The 20,922-nt window shown below is 40.3% G+C and overlaps 1 protein-coding gene across 3 annotated transcripts in view; it reads right to left on the bottom strand.

The window, feature by feature from the left end:
- Nucleotides 1–20,922, bottom strand: part of LOC139153149 (putative protein PTGES3L) — a 32,235-nt gene that overhangs the window by 6,752 nt on the left and 4,561 nt on the right. Inside the window, exons 3-11 of one of the 3 annotated variants that reach the window (XM_070726756.1) lie at nucleotides 20,395–20,461; nucleotides 15,479–15,577; nucleotides 14,825–14,914; nucleotides 13,768–13,821; nucleotides 3,599–3,724; nucleotides 2,809–2,968; nucleotides 2,648–2,705; nucleotides 1,879–2,035; nucleotides 2–118 (exon numbers count right to left, since the gene is read on the bottom strand). In XM_070726756.1, coding sequence (XP_070582857.1) covers nucleotides 2–118; nucleotides 1,879–2,035; nucleotides 2,648–2,705; nucleotides 2,809–2,968; nucleotides 3,599–3,724; nucleotides 13,768–13,821; nucleotides 14,825–14,914; nucleotides 15,479–15,577; nucleotides 20,395–20,461 — 928 coding nt within the window. Of the gene's footprint in view, nucleotide 1; nucleotides 119–1,878; nucleotides 2,036–2,647; nucleotides 2,706–2,808; nucleotides 2,969–3,598; nucleotides 3,725–4,958; nucleotides 5,104–12,540; nucleotides 12,754–13,767; nucleotides 13,822–14,824; nucleotides 14,915–15,478; nucleotides 15,578–20,394; nucleotides 20,462–20,922 lie in introns of those variants that run through there. The other 2 variants (XM_070726754.1, XM_070726755.1) reach the window with 2 other exon arrangements.

The raw sequence follows: 20,922 nt of genomic DNA, 5'->3' as shown, positions 1-20,922 counted from the left end.
CCTGCAAGTCACTGAGATTGGAGACATGTGTTCCACAACACATATTGGCATCAATACCTTCAATGCTTATTATCCGAACTGGTCCAGTATGATCATCTGGCAAGCCACGGCTTCTTACCTGTAATATAGTATCTAGTTAGAGAAGAATATAAAGTACCGTATATACTCGAGTATAAGCCGACCCGAGTATAAGCCGAGGCACCAATTTTTGCCACAAAAACTGGGAAAACGTATTGACCCGAGTATAAGCCGAGGTTAGAAAATGCAGTGGCTACTGGTAACTTATAAAAATGGAAAACAATAAAATTACATTAATTGAGACATGTTTTAGAATATTTATTTTAAAGAAAACCAGTAAACTAGCTCTGTAAATTTAAAAGAGGGTAAACAAATTAACAATATTAACAATAAATTAAAAAGTAAAAAAAGTAGCTCGATCAGGAACAAAGCTAAAACCTAAGAGTTAAAATCCTTCAAAACTGGATTCCTTCTCATCATTAATTGGATTTACATTATTGTTCTGTTTTTATATATGCTGTGAGCCACCCTGAGTCCTTGGAGAGGGATTGCATACAAATCCAATTAAATAAATAAACAAACAAATAAATAAGTGTATCCAAAGAAGAGCTTCAGCATTAGCTGCTGTGAGGTTATCAGCATAGAAAACCAAATAGATAGATAGATAGATAGATAGATAGATAGATAGATAGATAGATAGATAGATGGATAGATATAGATAGAAAGATAGATAGACAGACAGAAAAATAGATAGATAGATAGATAGATAGATAGAAATAGATACAGATAGATAGATAGATAGATAGATAGATATAGATATAAAGATAGATAGACAGACAGACAGACAGATAGAAAAATAGATAGATAGATAGATAGATAGAAATAGATACAGATAGATAGATAGATAGATAGATAGATAGAAAGAAAAATAGATAGATAGAAAAATAGATAGATAGAAAGATAGAAAAATAGATAGATAGAAATAGATACAGATAGATAGATAGATGATAGATAGATAGATACAGATAGATATAGATAGAAAGATAGACAGACAGACAGATAGAAAAATAGATAGATAGATAGATAGATAGATAGAAATAGATACAGATAGATAGATAGATAGATAGAAAAATAGATAGAAAAATAGATAGATAGAAAAATAGATAGATAGAAAGATAGAAAAATAGATAGATAGAAATAGATACAGATAGATAGATAGATAGATAGATAGATAGATAGATAGATAGATATAAATAGAAAGATAGATAGATAGACAGACAGACAGATAGAAAAATAGATAGATAGAAATAGATACAGATAGATAGATAGATAGATAGATAGATAGATAGATAGAAAAATAGATAGATAGAAAAATAGATAGATAGAAAGATAGACAGATAGAAAAAGAATTCCTGTCTAGCTCTGCCTCATAACACATTATTAGATCCTATCCAAGCAAGGACAGCAACTACCACAAAATACCATTTTTTAAACAGTTTAAATCCTTTCAAAGGAGGGGGAGGAGAATCTGACAGCAGGGGGCCTTTTTAATCCGACTAAGGGTAATGCAGATAGAGCAAGGAATAGTTACTCACCATTGCTATTTCCCCCTCTCGGTTGGAGCAAATGGCTGCCTCATTTGCTTGAGGCAGGGAGAGGAACTACGGCGTGCCAAAGGGGACAAAAGCTGGTGCCTCCTCGCTCTGGCTCAAGCAATGGCGCCCTCGTGTGGTGACTTTGTCAATGACCCGAGTATAAGCCGAGGCTGTGTTTTTCAGCCCATTTTTTGGGCTGAAAAACTCGGCTTATACTCGAGTATATACGGTAGTTTATTTTTCCACTATTGCAGCCCAAACTTACCATCTCAACTTCAGGATCACCCACAGCAAACTCTCGAACCATCACAGGGACTCGAGCTCGAATTTTTTCATTCACACTTTGTTCAAGGGCTGTCACCTGATCTACTGTCATTGATGAAGTATCTAGCTCAATAGTGCTTCGCTGACGGCCCATCTCCCTACAATGACAGAGAAAGGCAATATAATATACTCCCATCATTTGTTAGGGAGAAAACACAGATCTGCAGAGTCTTCTTTTAATTAAGAATTAGGGTGGAATGAAATGGAGGCAGAAATCTTATGCATGTTTATCTGAGAATTACATAGTGTATTGTGTAAACATGAACTGTGGTGAAATAAGTCTTTAATCTCATTCATTAGTTTAACATTCTATATCATTCATTCATTCATTCATTCATTTATTCATTCATTCATGGAATTTCTAGGCTCTCCAATTTCAGAACAACCCTCTGAAGCTTCTCAATAAAAAGATAAAAATAATATCAAATTAGATGAATAGAAGCCTGAAGGGAACAAAAACACTTGTGAATTAGTTTAAAAGGTCCAAAGATATATTGACCCAAGGCCAAGGAAAACAGCTAGTAATAAACCATATGGTTGGGTTTTTTTTTAATACAGTATAAAGCATTTTGTTAATAATGATCCTGCCGGCTTTAAGTCTGTCACTTACCTGAAAGAGTTACATTTCTACAGATTTTGCAACTTACCTCTGCTCTAGTTTTAGAATCCACCAACAAGAAAGACAAGGAACAAAGTTGCACCCTGCTTACCATGATGTTGTTTTGTATCCAAACATCAGATCTGCAAGTGCTGTGATGAGATGTTGTCCTGAAACAGATAATTATTCATCAAGTATTCAAATCCTTTTATTGGGTTTATTTAAGTATTTTATCACCAAAACTGATGGGTATTACGTGCATCAATTCTTCACCTGAATGCTGCTGCATATGGTCAAAACGCCGATCCCAGTCCAGCACCAGTTTTACTTTAGCTCCTGGCTCAAGTGGTGTCTGGATAAAGTGTAATGCATCTGGACCTTGTCGGCTGACTCTGAGAACAGGGATATCATTAATAAATCCCCGGTCATCAGGCTGGAATGAAGAAATTTAAAGTTACAATCCCAGCTTCTGAGAAAAAATAATAACAACATCAACAAAATGTATAAAAGAGACAAACCTAATTTCTAAAAACTTTATTTGTGGAAAGGCTTGGGAAAAAATACCTAATAAATGCTATCCTTTCCATAGATATTCCAAAATAAATGTTATTAATACAAAAGCAACAATGAATGACTACACAAATCAATACATTGTATTAATAAATGTTATTAATACAAGAGCAACAATGAATGACTACACAAATCAAGGCATTGCTCAAGCATTTTTATATTAACCAGTTCAAATAAAAGTTTCAATAATTATGAATCCCAAACCAAAGGTTTTTAGGAAGATTTACAGTCACTCCAGAATTTTCAAACTAACATATATAACACAATTTATGCAATCCAAGCCTATCGTTTTATGGTGAAACTGTTTTCAGTGGAACTTATTCTTGAAATACAAAAAATATATTTAAAAGTAAAAAGAAAGTAATGTATTCATAATAAGTATATTGACCAATTAAAGTTTTGGTTTTATGTTAAAACTTAAGAAGTATGTTGTATGTTAAGAAATATACAATAATTTACAACTCTAAAATAGTTAAAGAACAATAAATAGTACCTGCCCTCCACCCTCTGGGAAAAGAATAGTATCTTCCAGGATGACATGGAAACCTTGCAAAACATTTTTTCTACTAATTTCTGTAGATAATGTTGCTGGGCAGCAGGAGACCACCTGAGTGGTAAACTTAACAAAAAAGGAAAAGGAAGGGATCTTTAGTTTTTGTAGAGGCAACTAACACATAGAAAGTTGAAATTAAAGAGGTGAATCATGTGCAAGCCAAGAGTGATGAACATTGATTTAAAACTATGGTATATGTTTTTAATAATAGCCGCCTTCTCTGTAAATTCCTGGGAAGAACTGCATGCATTTTGTTACAATTATTACATCCTTCAAATGATGCAATTTTTATCCCAAACTTCTATTTTATTATTTCTGTACATTTTAATTCCATACCATGTATATCAGCTTCATAACCCACAGTAAATCCATATATATATATACATATGTATATATACTGTATATACATATGTTTATAATACATATATATTTTTAAATGTCCAATTTAATTTCCGGTTGTCTTCTAAAATGCTCCAGAGATTAGAAATCTATTAAAATGAGACTAAGTACTATAGCTGTGGCCTCTTGAGGCACTTTCATATGATTAAAGTGAGTCATAACTCTGCTTATAGACAAGTTATTCTTGGGCAAAGGGCAGTTAAGCCCCACTTCCCTTTTCATTTTCTGGGCTTTCTTTTCCTACTGTCACACAATGTATAAGCAACAGATTTTTATAACAGCATATTGTATTATGCAAGTAATTAAATGCATTTTGCATTACATTACATTGTCCTATTAGTATTAGTTGCTTGAGAGTTAAGCTATAATAAGGAATAGAACAATTGCTTAAGGAAGAAAGGAGACCTATTATATATTCATAAAACAAAAATATGAAAAAAAAAGAACAATGGGCTGTCCCGGGCTTAATAAACCCTGTAGATTTGTAAAATTCCACATCTGTTGGATACAGAAAAATCTAATGTGAGGAACTTTGCAACTATTCATCTCAACTGTTCATCTCAGCTTTATTCAGAATTGGAAAGACTACGCCTAACCTAATAACACCCCTTTTGTTAGCACAAAGGGGGTGTTATTAGGTTAGGCCAGGGATAGGCAAAGTTGGTTCTTCTATGATTTGTGGACTTCAACTCCCAGAATTCCTGCGCCAATCATGCTAGCTCAGGAATTCTGGGAGTTGAAGTCCACATAGTCTTTACAATTCTCAATAAAGCCGCATATCTCCAGTTTGGAGACTGGAAAGTTTACGGCAGGAATTCTTTCCTAGCGCAAACGGATGAAGAGCAAACGTGCACATTCATCCGCCCCGAATAAGGGCAATGAGCATGGCCTCCTTCCGCACCTGCTGAACCCAGCTGTCCCGCTGACACATAAACGCCATGCAGTCACTGAAGTCAGGCAACCAGGAGACGCGAACGATCGAAGCTTTTTTTGCGCTCTCTTTCACACTTTGCCTCTAAGACAACGGACACGCGCGACCGGCGGCCTAAGGCAGGCAGCGAGGGACATAATTGCTAACGTTTTGCAAAGCTTGCTAGGAAGGGGGAGCGGGGCCAACCTTGGCCAATGAGCTGTTTGTGTTTCGTGTCCTAAGTATTAACTTTAAAGACTGCGCAGCCGTGATGGGAGTGGAGTGGTAGGTTAAGATCAGTGAAAATGTTCACGGGGCTGTTTCCTCTCCTTGCGGAGGAATGCTACTATCAAACAAAATAACAGTCTAAAAGGCACCCTGGAAGTCTTCTATTAATCTCCTACTCAAGCATGAGCACCCAATACCATTTCAGACAAATGTATCCCTTGCATCTTCAGTTCTTCTGACGTGCTGTTCTAACTGTTCAAATGCGGCGTTTGTTTATTCAGGAAACAGGTTGTTAATCGTAATAAAATCAAGTCAAAGCCAGAGCAATATAAATGCCCGAGGCCAAAAAAAAAAAAAAAGCTACAAAGGAATTTCCTTTCGGTCCTCAATCTTCATTGCGTGAAGCTCAAATTGTTCCAAATTAAGGTTCCAACCTTAATTTGGTTAGGCCAGTGGTCCCCAACGTTTTTTCCACCAGGGACCAGTTTCAGCAAGACAATTTTTCTATGGCCCAGTGGGGGCGGAAAGGGGCGTGGTTGGGGGCGGGATTAAGCATGGGGGTGCTGGTCCTCCCCGCCCCTCTTTCCCGCCATCGCCCTGTGGCCGGCAGAACCTGCCTCCCAAGCCCTCTTGCCCAGCGGGAGCTAAGCGCTGGAGAGAGGGGGTCAGGCTGGCCGTCCTGCCTCCCCCCAGCCAAAAACGCAAAAGCGCCCCACGGCAGAAGCCAAAAGAGGCTTGAGCCTTTCGGTCCTTCCCACCCCTCTATCCCATCCATCGTCCTGTGGCTGGCAGAACCTGCCTCCCGAGGCCTCTTGCCCGGCGGGAGGCGAAGCGCTGGAGGGAGGGGGTGGCGGCATGAGGGCCGGCAGCTGCTGACTCCACGGACCGGTGCAACATGCCCCGCGGCCCGGTACTGGTCCGCGGCCCGGTGGTTGGGGACCCCTGGGTTAGGCGATCCAAATTCGGATGCTTGGCAACTGACTCTTACTTATTATTGTTGTTGTTGTTGTTATTGTTATTAATTATTATTACTATTACTATTATTATTATTATTTATTAGATTTGTATGTCTCAGTGTCCCAGAGTCACACAATCTCCTTTTGAGGCCTGACCAATTAAGTCCATGGGGAAGCCAGATTCACTTTAACAAGTAAGTCCACGTGACCTACTTGGGAGCTGCAACTACTTGCTTAACAATAGTGGCAAAAAAGGAAGGTTGTAAAGTAGGTGAAAGCTCACTGAGCAGCTGTCTCACTTTGCAACAGAAATTCAAGGCTCAATGATGGTCACATAATAAGAAGTACCCTTACCCTGTCAATCATCAGGGGGCATTTGCCCAGGTTCGCCTGGTGCGACAGTTGCAGCCCTATTTGGACAGGGAGTCTCTATTCACATGGGGCTACTTTCGAAGAGTACTGTATTCGGAAACTGCAAATTGTGCTTCCTATGTTGATTTCTCCATCACATCCATTATTGTTGTTTAGTTATAGTTGCCCACTCCAAAAACTCTGAGCAGCTTACAACATCAAATATACATAACTTTAAAACATTAATGTAAAGTGTAACAGCATAGACAAAAACAGCAGTAGCAATCCATGATTTATTGTTTGCTCTTTCGTTTTTGTGAAAACATAGAGATCTAGCTTCACACATTTCCAGCTTTGGGATTAAAGAATACTTTTAGATTGGGAAAGCCCCTTATTGAGAATGTTATCAGAGACTGATTTCATATTTCATGTAAAAAGAGATTGTGAACAGAATAAATCACAATTGACTACACATATAGCAGGGTAATATCATGTATAGACCTGGGACTGGAGATATCAGAATGACTACTAAATGATAGCAAAGAGCAGAGTTTCATCAATATATTTGTTGTGTCAAGTGATCTGGATTTTTTTCAGCCCAAATCTATTAGTTTATGGTTCAACTTAATATTGTAATCAGAAGATATGGGCGGCAAATAAATTGAATAAATTTGTATAGATCAGTGTTTATCAACATCAAGTTTTAAGATGTGTTGACTTCTACTCAATGTTGGCTGGGGTTATTCTGGAAATAGTAGTCCATCCTAAAATGGATGAAGTTGAGAAACCTTTAGACTATGGATGTCAAACGCGATGATGTCACATAGTGTATCTCAACATTTTTTTGCCTTTGCAGAACTGGGATGGGCATAGTCTGCATGATGCATCGATCCGTCCCATGGGCCACCAGTTTGACACCCCTGGAATAGAGAAAGAATTAAAGGCATGGGGAAATCATAATTGAGGATTGGATCTCCATTTTAGATAACATACTCAGTGGCTGGAAGAAAATCGCTGATGTACTATAAACTATGTGGTCCAGATGCTTCATTGGAACCTGTGCCACAGGTGTGATCCACAGTTGAACCTTGATCACTACCTCTAAGTGGCCAGGGGGATCTTTGCCCAGGTTCGTCTGGTTCACCAGTTGTGACCCTACTTGTACCAGGATGCTCTTCGCACAGTCGCTCAGGCTCTCATCACCTCCCGTCTTTTTTTAAAAAAAAATTTTTTTAATTGATTTTATAATATAAAACACACACACAACATACAACAAGTGCACAATGATTGTGCCCACTACCAGACAATCATTCGTTCCCCACCACCAATCGGGGGTGTTTCTTGTATAAACTATTTTAACCCAAGAGCAAATATCATCACCTCCCGTCTTGATTATTCCAATATGCTCTACATGGGGCTATCCTTAAAGAGTGTCTGGAGACTCCAAATTGTCCAGAATGCAGCTGCATGAGCTGTCATGGGTATAGCTCGGTACACCCATATAACACCTACACTCCTGCATTGGCTTCCTATTAGTCTCCGGGCACAATTCAAGGTGTTGGTTATTACCTAAAAAAGCCCTATATGGCTCAGGACCAGATTATTTATGGGACCGTCTCTTGCCATATACCTCTCAAAACCTATAAGACCTCCTCCAGGTCAAGCAATGCAGGCTGGCAGGACCATGGGGGAGGGCCTTCTCTGTTGCCGCCCCGGCTCCATGGAATCAACTCCGCCCTGATGTCCGTACTGCTCTCACCCTATTGGCCTTCCATAAGGCCATGAAGACCTGGCTTTGTCAACAGGCCTAGGGGCCAAGAACCAACAACAATGGCCAAATGGTATGAATGTTTAGTATGCACGTTGGGTTAGTTTATTATGTTTATTAGAGTTTTTAATTAATGGTTTTATAACTTAGTTTTATATTTGACGTCTTTTTATTGTTTTGTATTTTATATTGTTGTAGGCCACGATGAGTCCTTCGAGACTGGGCAGCATAGAAGTCAAATAAATAAATGAATAAATAAATAAATAAACTGCCACCTACCAGTGGTAAAGAGCTGGTGGGATCATAAACCTGAGAAAGTAGTTGAAAACAAACGTGCCAAAATACTTTGGGATTTTTGAATTCAAACTGATAAGATTTTGGAACACAATACAACCTCACAATTGTAGAAAAGACAAATGTGTGGATTATTGATGTTGCCATTCCAGGTGGCAGCCAAATTGATGAAAAACAACAAAACTTAGCCGATAACAGGATCTTAAAATAGACTACGACTCTGGCATAAACCAGTATAGGTGGTCCCAGAGGTAATCAGCACACCACTTTTGGTGCTGTGCCAAAAGACCTCAGCCGGCATTTGAAAACAATAAACATTGACAAAATCATAATTTGTCAGTTGCAAAAGGCCACCATACTTGGACCTGTATGCATCATAGGAAAATATATCATCTAGTCCTAGATGCTTGGGAAGTGTTTGACTTGTGATATTATGATAGGAAATCCAGCATATAAATCTTTTTGCTGTGTATTATTGTTTTTTCTGGATAACAACAACAACAACAACTCTGTTGCACAAATGATCCACTGGAATTTATGCAAAAACTGTAACATCCTTACTGCTACAAATTGGTGGGAACACAAGCCTGAAAAATTCACTGAAAATCAGATGGTCAAGATCTTGTGGGATTTTCATATACAAACAGACAAGGTACTGGCACATAATACACCAGACATCACGCTGGTTGAGAAAAACAAGGTGACTATCATCAATACCAGATGATATCAAGATCGATGAAAAGGAACACGAAAAAAATGTAAAATACCAGGACTTAAAAATTGAAATTCAACGATTATGGCACATACCAGAAGTGGTAATTCCAGTGGTGATTGGAACACTGGGTGCTATCAGACAAATGCAAAAAGCAGCACTGCTTGGTTCCGCACATATACTTTGAAAAAAGCTTAGTTCCACACATATACTTTGAAAAATTATGACATCCTAGGCCCCTAGGTGGACTCAACTTGCAATCAATGCCAAATCTGGCAAAACTGGCTGCGTGATACAGTTGGGACAACAACAACAACAATACTTGGTTGATATCTAGGATGCTGGCAGAAACCTGTATCAACCATTAGCACCAGACAGTGGTATTTGTGACACTTTTTAAAATGTTCAGTTGACTTAGTATTATTACCATATTTTTCAGAGTATGAGATGCATCTTTTTCCTCCCTAAAAGAGGCTGATAATTTGGGTGCGCTTTATACTCTGAATGTAGCCTTTTTTTCAGCACTAACTAGCTGCTACCGTGTTTCCCCGATAGTAAGACACCCCCGATTGTAAGACGTATCGGGGGTTTCAGGGGGGTCGGCTAATATAAGCCATACCCCGAAAGTAAGACATATGTCTTACTTTCGGGGAAACACGGGGGTATTGCCGCCTCCCTCTCATCTAGCTGCGTGCCGCCTCCTGCCCACGTCCGCACCGTCCCCCTCTCCATACGTTGCCGCGTCTGCCACCTCCCTCTGATCTTAATGAGCGCCGCCTCCTGCCCACTTCCGCGTCGCCCCCCCTCCATACATCACCGCGTCTGCCGCCTCCGTCTGATCCAAATGAGCGCCGCCTCCTGCCCACGCCTGCGCCGTCCCCCTCTCCATACGTCACCGCGCCGTCCCCTGCAGTTGTCACTGCCGCCTCTGCAAATTTACTCGGGCACGTCCCTACTCCAAAGAAACCTCCCCCCCGCCCGTCACAGAAGGTAAAATGCATATACACTAAAAAAACACATTTTACACAGTTTTTTTTAGCTGTCAGTGCCCCTTTAACAATATAAGACATACCCCGAAAGTAAGACATAGTGGGGATTTGGGGATAAAAAGAAAGTAAGACACTGTCTTACTTTCGGGGAAACACGGTAATGATCTTCCCAGCTCTTACCTTGCAGGCTCTTTTATTGTTTCTCTCTGTGAAGAATGTTTTCCAAGCTCTAAGTAAGTGTTTCCCAACCAGTGTGCCGCGGCACACTAGTGTGCTGCGGGACATGGTCAGGTGTGCCGCAAGCCAGGCCTGGCTGGAGCTTCCCTGGCGGTGACAGCAAGAGAGCTTTTGGGGCCCGGTGGGAGGGCGCCGGCCACTGTTGCTTCTAAGCTGCGTGGGCGTGCGCCCGCACAGCCATTAGGAAACACACACACACCCCGCAGAAATTTTTGAAGTGGCGCAAAGCCACGCAGTCCTGAATCGCTCCCTTCTCCGGCCAGCAAAGTTGGCTGCCCAGGAAAGCGCCGCATTTGAAAAGTGCGCCGCTTTCCCAGGCAGCCAGCTTGCTGGCCGGAGAAGCGAGCGATCCGGGACTGCGTGGCTTTGCGCCATGATGACAACAACGGCGCCGTGGTGGCCTTCAAGCGCCGCCCTTCATGGCACCTCACTACCCATTCCTGCAGGTGGAAGTCAGGCGGGGTACCGGGAGGCGGAGGCAGCATGTGGCCGGGCACTGAGCACCATGGACACCTGGGAGGGCGAAGGGGTGAATGTGGCTGCTGCCTCTTAGGCGGAGGCGAAGGCAACGGCAGAGTCCGCGCTGGGGCCATGCGAGGCCGCTGATCCAGGGGGCCGTGGACCGGCAAGCCGCCCTCCACTCTCTCTCCGCTCTCTCTCTCTCTTTCTCTCTCTGTTGCCGGCGTGGTGCATGAGAGAGAAAGAGAGAGAGAGAAAGTAAGAGAGAAAGAGAGAGAAGGAAAGCAAGAGAGAAATCAAGAGAGAGAGAAAGCAAGGGAGAGAGAGAGAAAGCAAGGGAGAGAGAGAAAGAGTGTGTGTGAGAGAGAAAGCAAGAGAGAGAGAAAGCAAGAGAGAGAGAAAGAGAGAGGAAGAGAGAGAGAGAGAGAAAGAAAGCAAGAGAGAAAGAGAAAAGGAAAGCAACAGAGAGAGAAAGAGAGAGAGAGAAAGCAGGAGAGAGAGAGAGAAAGCAAGGGAGAGAGAAAGAAAGCAAGAAAGAGAGAAAGAGAGAAAGAGCAAAAAAGGGAGGAAGAAAGCAAGAGAGAAAGAGAGAAAGAAAGCAAGAGAGAGAGAGAGAAAGCAAGGGACAGAGAAAGAGAGAAAGAGTGTGTGTGAGAGAGAAAGCAAGAGAGAGAGAGAAAGAAAGAAATAGAGAAAGAGAGAGGGGAAGAGAGAGAGGAAGAAAGAGAAAGAAAGCAAGAGGGAGAGAGAAGGAAAGCAAGAGAGAGAGACAAAGGAAAGCAAGAGAGAGAGGGGGGGGAGAGAAAGCAAGGGAGAGAGAAAGAGAGAGAATAAAAAAGAGATAGCACGAGAGGCAGAGAAAGAGAGAGAAAGAATGCAAGAGAGAGAGAGAAAGCAAGAAAGAGAGAAAGAGGGAGGGAAGGAGGGAGAAAGAGCAAAAAAGAGAGGAAGGAAGAAAGAAAGAGAGATGGAGAGAGAGAGGGAAAGAAAGAGGGAAGGAGAGAGAAATAGGGCGAAAGGGAGGAAGAGAGGGTATTTTTGTCCAAACTTTTTTAGCCCCCCCCCCCCCCCGCTCAATGTTCCCCAGGATTTTGTAAATGTGAATAATGTGCCGCGGCTCAAAAAAGGTTGGGAAACACTGCTATATACAAGTTCCTTGTTTATTGTTGTTGTTGTCTAGCAAAATTATTATTATTGTTGTTGTTGTTGTTGCTAGTGAATAATATTAATAATCTCCTCCTCCTTCTATTCAATTTACACTGGTAAAAACTTAACAGTTCAAGTCCCAACCAGGGTTGTTGTTGTTATTCAGCTTATTCAACAGCTGAGTATTTCCAGATGGATGCCAAGCATGACTGAACTTCAAAAATCAGGTAAGGGGGAACACTCAGTGAAAAGGGCAACACACAGGTATAAATGTCTCCTTGAAATTAAAATCAGCATCAGGTACTGTGCTGTCATTTTCTTTCACAAAATTTTTGAAGGGTTTCTTTGTAATTATTCAGATTACAAAGATTGCTACCTGAGTCTCATTTCTTTCTATACTTAGTATGGAATGGATTACAGCAATTCTTCTAGGTCTTGGGCCAAAGAGTAGTTTATTAAAGTCATCCAGAAAAATTATACTGCAATGATTTAACACTCATTGAAAACATATACATTTTAAACACTTTGCCAGATCACATCTGCTTCCTTGTTCTAGGCCATAGCCAATATGTGGCCTAATCCCATGTCACTGCTGACTGTAGAAGTAGCAGTCCAGTCAGAGAGATGTATTATTTCAGCTGTCATCCTAAAATTATTAAGTGCATACAGAGAAAGATTAGTACTTTCATTGAGAGAGGAACATACTCCACATTTATGAAATATTTTTAAAATGTATATATCAATTTCTTCAAGTTCTGGCACAATGGATTGAAATATCGGTACTAGTGAAGCATGAACAATATTCCATCCCAGGTCTCCAGCCGTGTTAACTTACAAATCTGACAGACTGAGAGTAGGTAGTCAAGCAAGCATAACTTCAGAAATATGCTTTTTCCTACATACAGTGGTCCCTCGATCATCGCGAGGGTTCCGTTCCAGGACCCCAAGCGATGATCGATTTTTCGGGAAGTAGCGGTGCGGAAGTAAAAACACCATCTGCGCATGTGCAGATGGTGTTTTTACTTCCACCGCCGCCCGCCCTTCGCCCGCCCACCCCGTTGCTCGCGCCTGGGGTTTCCCCGCGCGCGTGCCGCTCGCCCGCCCACGCTGTTGCTGGGGCCGCTTCCCAGCTGGGGAGCGGAGCTGGGGTTTCCCCAAGCGCGCGCGCGTTGCTGGGGCCGCTTCCCAGCTGGGGAGCGGAGCTGGGGTTTCCCCAAGCGCGCGCGCGTTGCTGGGGCCGCTTCCCAGCTGGGGAGCGGAGCTGGGGTTTCCCCAAGCACGCGCGCGTTGCTGGGGCCGCTTCCCAGCTGGGGAGCGGAGCTGGGGTTTCCCCAAGCGCGCGCGCACCGCCCGCCCGCCCACGCTGTTGCTGGGGCCGCTTCCCAGCTGGGGAGCGGAGCTGAGGTGTCCCCGCGCGTGCCGCCCGCCCGCCCACGCCATTGCTCGCGCTGCCGCTGGGGTCTTACCGGGGCAAGAGGGGGAAGACCCAGGGAAGCCGCCCAGCTTCCCAGCTGGGAAACTCCACCATCTACGCATGCGTGGCCATAGAAAAAAAGGCACGCATGCGCCGATGGTGGAGTTTACTTCCGGGTTGAAAACTCGCGAAATAGCCCTTTCGCGATGCTCGAGGACGCGAAACTCGAGGGTTCACTGTACTTACATCAAGATCATCCATGGCTGGGGGTGAATCTTTCTTAGTGACTTTCTGCATGAGCTGTAAGGGAAAAAGGGGATTAAAGCTAACAGTGCTGCTATTTAATATTGAAAAATATGAAGGATATTTCCACCCAAAAAGTATAACTAAATAATTTAGTTATTTGCATGCCAAAAATTATTCAAATATCTACTATTATTCATGTTTGTCAATGAATAATAGTATTGAATCTGGCTAACTAGACTTATGTTATTCTACTATGCTCTCTAGAAAGAGAGCATGTTAGCATATAAACAATCATTTTTGAAATCTCAAAACTAGGGAAAGGGCAATATTCTTTTCTCTCATATTAGAGCCTTTTACCTTTTGATTTTATCTTTTACCTTAATGGAAGCATAAATTTACAATATTCAATATTTCATTTATAAATGGTGCATAAAAAAAGAATTTATGGCATGTAAAATAATAGTAGCACAATCATGCTGTCAATTTCGAACCGAATTGGACTAATGCCATTTTTGTTCTTCTCAGTTGCCACACTGTATTGGGGTGGGGCGCTTGAAACACATTGCAAGACACAACAAAGATCTTTTTCGTGGGGGTCATCCCTACAAGTGTTGGATAAAGAAAGGAGAGTGCCTAAGGAGCTTCCCAAGTAACTTTATTGGACAATGTGACTAGTGACCTTGGGGAGAGGGTCATTTACTATTTTAATTACACTAAATCCCCAAGAAGTATTTAGAATTGGGTTTGCATTTAAATGTGCCAATATGATGTACCCAATAAAGAAGTACTTTAAGGAAGATTCTTGCCTTGGAGTTATGGTTTTCCTGGGCTCGTTAGTCAGAACCTTGACACCTGCTTTGGTAAATGGTGTTTTTCCTACTATTACTTGTAACATTACCAAATAGAACCATTGCAAAGCTTCATCATTCCTACTGTCGCTATTAGTTAGCACTATAATTAGGATACTACTTTCTGCTTTCTCAGACTTCAGTTTTGCTAATTCAGAATGAGTCAGGTAAGTTTCAGAATTCTGCCTTAATCTGATAACTGTGCTTACCTCTGCATATTGTTCGACCATGGCTGCTTCCACCTCTTCATCTCCTTCCCAGTCTCTCCAGTTATCAAAGTCCACCAAGAGCCATGCTGGCTGCAAATAAGATGAACATTTGCTTACAGCACGTTCCATCTTTGCTCTTGTTATGGTTACTAAAAGTAGTATTTAAAAGCCAAGTGATAAAGCAATGGCATTCTAATTTTCTCATCTTTTGTAACAAAAAGAAAAGAACCAGAATATATTTTGCCAAATCAGCTATTTTTAACTGGTATAAAATCTCAATTAAGTCGTGTTAATTGCCCCCTTTGACTAAAAATCAAAACATTTTCTATGGAGATTGTTAAGCAAGGAGGACTTGATCTTACTGTTATCCCCATCTAATACTGAGATTTAGTAATATAAGTAATCCTCATATAGCAACTGCCCATTTTATGACCATTCATAATGAGGAAGAAGTAACTTTGCAATCAGTCCTAATATTATTTTGCCTTTTGCAGGTCTGTAAGGCAAAGGAAAGCTGAAGTAAGATCATAAGCAGTTATGGTTTGCCTTAGAGATCATTTTACTTAATAGTAGTGTTGTCAAGCCCAATTGTGGTTGCTAAATAAGGACTACATGTATTGGTTCCCTAATTAGAGAAGATTAAAGGTCTCCTACCTTGAAATCTTCTTTGGTGAGACGTGGCCATGGCACTTTGTCCTTCCATTTGCGTGTAAAGAGTGTGATAGACCTGCCTGAACGCTTATTTTGGGAATCCTGAAAGTGATTACATTGTAGTAGAAAAATGTCTGAGTTTTACCAGTTAATTTTTCTATAAGTAATTTCTAATTGCAATTAGTCGTATACATTTAAGTTCAGTTAAATCTATAAATACTGATGCAATCCACTTTTGAAGGCCAGATTTTTGCTCTTATTTGCTTTGGAAGGTTCTCTCCATCACCAATAGGCACGGTGATATCTTTGCTTGGAAATAGAATATACAAGAAGCCCGAGGGCATCCCTATAACTATATTCCATATATTTTTCCATATATGTTAACATTTTAAAACTGTAAAAATGTTGTTTGTAAATTGGGAATCTCCTACTGAATATCAAATGGAGAATATAAAATGCAGAGCAGTACAAATTTGAAATACCAGAAAGTATTGTTTTTAGCCGCATGCTTATACAGTGGTACCTCTACTTAAGAACTTAATTCATTCCGTGACCAGGTTCTTAAGTAGAAATGTTCTTAAGAAGAAGCAATGTTTCTCATAGGAATCAATGTAAAAGAAAATAATGTGTGCAAACCAATTGGGAAAGAAATAAAAGCTCAGAATTTGGGTGGGAAGAGGAGGAGAGTCGCTGCCAAAGGAAGAAGGTTAGGTGAGGGGAATCAAATCAATCCAAAACTTTAAGGCTTAAAAAAAAAGAGGAACTCTGAGATGGCGAGGAGGAGCACACGCCTCCAATACACCCGGCGCGAGACTGCTTCCCATACACTGCCTCCCATACACTGGCGGCTGCTGCTGCTAACTGCTGCCTCTTCCTTCACATGCTGAAGGGCTCCCCTCTCCTCTCACTCGCTCGCTTTGTAGCTGATGCCTTTCCTTTGCTGTGGTGACTCCTTGGCTGCCCAGAGTGAAGGGAGCATTTCTTTTCTTTGGGCGCTGGCAAAAGTTTATTCCCTGTTCAAGCGCCCAGAGAAAGGAAAATGCTTTGTTCGCTCTGGACTACCAAAGCCTCCTTAAGCGCTATCAAAAAGCTCCTCTGACAGCCCAGAGAAGCCCAAGATGGCCAGAATTAAAAGGGGAATGGCAGAAAACTGGCTGGGCCTTCGTGCCGCTCTCAAATTTCCTGGGAAATTTTTCTGGGCTTGGGTTCTTAAGTAAAAAAGGGTTCTTAAGAAAAGGCAAAAAAATCTTGAACACCCGGTTCTTATCTAGAAAAGTTCTTAAGTAGAGGCGTTCTTAAGTAGAGGTACCACTGTATTTATACTTGTCATGTTTAAATAACCCAGTCATATGGTTGATTCATCTATATACTGGTCCCAAGCCTGGATAAATGGGATATGTTACAAAAAGCAATGAACTATCCTGTAAAAAATCTCAACAGAACACTTTATTACAATAACTCAATACAACTCATTTATGGATACCCACAGCAGATTACTGGAGAAGAGCATGGACAAGCTTTTAATAGTCAAGTAGTCAATAACATTGTTGGAGGAATGCCTTCATAAAACCCAACAATTGATAGTGCCCATGATGAAAGAGGTCACCTACATTCTACAAAGTTATATCAAATTGGAACATAGAATGTAGAGGCATGTCTCTTAGAAAATTCAAATCTAAAAACAGAAATGATTAGTGTGAACCAAGATCCTTGACATCAGTGAATTACACTGAGCAGTTAGTTGTCAATTCAATCAGGTAGTTTATGGGTTATTTTTCTGGAAGTAATTTAAAATGAAAAGCAGTTGCATTCTCCATAAGCAAATGACTAAATGTTTTGAGAATCACCGAGCATGCAGTGATTGAATATTTATCCAAATTTGGCACAAGTCACTCAACATCATTATACTACAAATCTATGACCTAACCAGAAACTCAAATGATGAGGAAATCCAGTTTTTCTACAGTGAGCTTCAAAGTGCTCTCAAGAAATACAAAAAATCAAATAAGAATATTTTATATTATAGGTGATTTCAATGTGAAAGTAGATCAGGGAGGAATTGCAAGAATAGTAGGCATGTTTGGGCTAGTTGAATGAAATGAAACTCATGATTGCCTAATGCAAATTGGCAGGAAAATGATTTCATCTCAATTCCATGAACATATGGTTTATTCAACACAAGCAATGTTTACATGGACAGCACCAAATGGACAACATATAAGTCACACAGACTTTATTTATGCCAACAACACTGAAAAGGTTCAGTTGTATCTGTTAAGACACTTCCTGATTGCAATTCAGACCATCAGTTAATAGTGGCTAAACTGAACCTCAAACTATGCAAAGTGAAAAGGTAATTTCTCCCCAAAATTCAATATGAACATCTCACCTATGTATGTCATAGAAATTATAAATAGGTTTGAGTCACTGAATTTAGAAGGGAAAAACTCAAATGAATAGTGATGAGAGATCTGAGGTAACATGGAAATTGTTTGGAAGCATGAGTCACATGAAAAACCAAAGAAAACAAACAAGCAAAGCCAAAGGTAATAAGGATGAAGTTAAAAAACTAAATACAATTTTCCAATGTAAAGTCAGGAAAGACAAAAATAGACAGTAGGAAGAGCACTGTCAACATTTGGAAGAAGCTAATAGAAAGGAATATATTAAGATTGCCATAGTGAAAATGATGCAATCCAGATTTTAAGCATAGCAAGGAACTGTTAAAGACTGCAATGGGAATACACAAAATGACCAGCAGAAGATCAAACAGAGAGAGAAAAGTATATTGCTGGGCTCCATAGAAGTTTGACGTACAGTACTATCAAAATGACAGTAATGACAGCCCAATTAATAAAGAACCAAACATTTTGAAAGAAGTAGAATGGGTCATGGAAAAATTGCCAAACTGGAAAGCTCCAAATATTGATGGAATACCTGCAGAATTATTAAGACCAGTGGCAGTTAACATCATCACTGCTCTGTGTCAAGAAATGTGGACTATATGTCAATGGCATCAGAACTGGAAAAGATCTGTTTTTATCCAAGTTGAAAAGAAAGAGAATGCTAGAAACTGCTCCAAATATCATGTTATTGTATTGATTTCTCATGCAAGCAAAATTATGTTAAAAATCATTAAAGAGAGGTTACAAAATGTCATCAATCAAAAATTACCTGATGTACAACTGGCTTTTAAAAAGGGTGTGACATTCAATTTCATATTGCTAATATTAGATGGATTATGAAAAAAGTATGTGAACAGTCAGAAGGGTCTTCGTGCTTTATTGATTACAAAAAAGGCTTTGATTGTATAGAACACAATATGGGCAGCTTTGCATAGGCAGCTTTGCATGATCTTGGTGTCCCAACGTACCTGATTCATCAGATCACTAAGGAGGCAACAGTGAGAACATTTTATGATGACACCAGATTAATTCAGAATCAGTAAGGGAGTTAGACAGGGATGTAATTTATCACATTTTTTGTTCAATCTGTATGCTGAAGTGATCATGCAGAAATTAGATCTGGAATTACTTGATGCTGGAGTAAAGATTGGGGGAAGAACCATAAACAATTTGAGGTACACAGATGATACAACACTACTTGATGAAAATAAAGATCTTGAAAATCAAGGATAAAACTGAAAAAAAGACACATGATTGAATCTTAACTTCAGGGAAACAAAGATAATGACAATAGATACAGATGGATATGACACATTTAAAATCAACAAGGAGAAAATTGAATTAGTTCAAGTATTTATCTTCTTTGGATCTAAAGTTGTTCATGATAGCAGTTCTACTCCTGAAATCAGATAGAGGATAACCTTAAGCTGCACTGCAATAGTTAAAATGAATAAGACCTGGAAAAACAGAGATATCAATATAAATATTGAAAGCAAGCTACTTTCAGAAATAGTCTTCCCAATAATGATGCATGGGTGTGAGAGAGTGCAAGTGTTAGTGGTAGAGCCTTACTTATTCAGGCTCAGGCTGGGAGATACCAGCTCAGAATAGCTTAGATTGTGGTGGGTACTCACTTAATGATCTGTAACTCTCTATTTATGACCATAGTGGAGAGAGTTGGGATTGCTGTCATAAATATGTGCAGTAACATGATATCCTGCTTTATGACCACACCAACTTACAATACAAATATTAGTCCCAATTATGATTGAAAGTTGAGGACTATCAATATTAAAGAAAAATAGAAGTACAGTGGTACCTCTACTTAAGAAGGCCTCTACTTAAGAACTTTTCTAGATAAGAACTGAGTGTTCAAGACGTTTTTGCCTCTACTTAAGAACCATTTTCTACTTAAGAACCCGAGCCCAGAAAAATTTCCCAGGAGATCTGAGAGTGGCATGAAGGCCCGGCTAGTTTCCTGCCATTCCCCATTTAATCCCGGCCATTTTTCTGGGCTGCCAGAGGAGCCTTTCGGTGGTGCTTAAGGAGGCTTTGGCTGTCTAGAGTGAACAAAGCATTTTCCTTTCTCTGGGTGCTTGGAGAGGGAATAAATCTCTGCCAGCGCCCAGAGAAAAGAAACGCTCCCTTCGCTCTGGGCAACCCAGAGTGAACAGAGCGTTTTCCTTTCTCTGGCCGTTGCCTCAGAGTCCCTCTTTTATTTTTTTCAAGCCTTAAAGTTTTGGATTTCTTTTTATTCCCCTCACCTCACTTTCTTCCTCCAGCAGCAACTGTCCTCCTCCTCTTCTTCCTCCTCCTCCCACCCAAATTACGAGCTTTTATTTCTTTCCTAATGGGTTTGCACACATTATTTGCTTTTACATTGATTCCTATGAGAAAAATTGCTTCTACTTAAGAATGTTTCTACTTAAGAACCTGGTCACGGAACGAATTAAGTTCTTGAGTAGAAGTGCCACTGTATTATTTTAAGTTGGTTCTCTCCATTCAGCTGCTTACCTTGGAATTTACTCGAGCATAAAAGTGAATTTCATTGTACATTTCAATGCCATCAGTATTCTTACAGCTGCAGAAAGATACACAGTAAACACTTACTTGAAATTCTCTCTTTTCACAAATGCTACTATAGATAACTAACTTAGTAATTAGCTATTACAGGTATTCCTAAATTTACAACCCTTTATTTGATCACCGTTCAAAATTACAACAGCATTGAAAAAGTAACTTAGAACCATTCCTTGCATTTAATTATCATGGTATTTCCAGCATTGGTGATCAAAATTTGGCATATATTTGGGCACTTAGAATGTGCCAATGACAATTGTAACATTCCAGATCATGTGATCACTATTTATGACCTCTCCAGCTGGTGACAAGCAAAGACATTAGGGGCAGCCAGATTTGCTTATTGATTGCAAAATCAGGCACAATCTACTTAACAACTGCATTGGGGAATTTCTGGTCACAATCCTGATTGTAAGTCAAAGACTACTTGCATATTATTTAAACATTATTAATCCACCTTCT

This window comes from Erythrolamprus reginae, chromosome Z, assembly GCF_031021105.1.
Source record: "Erythrolamprus reginae isolate rEryReg1 chromosome Z, rEryReg1.hap1, whole genome shotgun sequence".
Classification (NCBI taxonomy): Eukaryota; Metazoa; Chordata; class Lepidosauria; order Squamata; family Dipsadidae; genus Erythrolamprus; species Erythrolamprus reginae.
The sequence above is the reverse complement of the archived record's forward strand: the minus strand, read 5'-3'. Positions and strand labels throughout refer to the sequence as shown.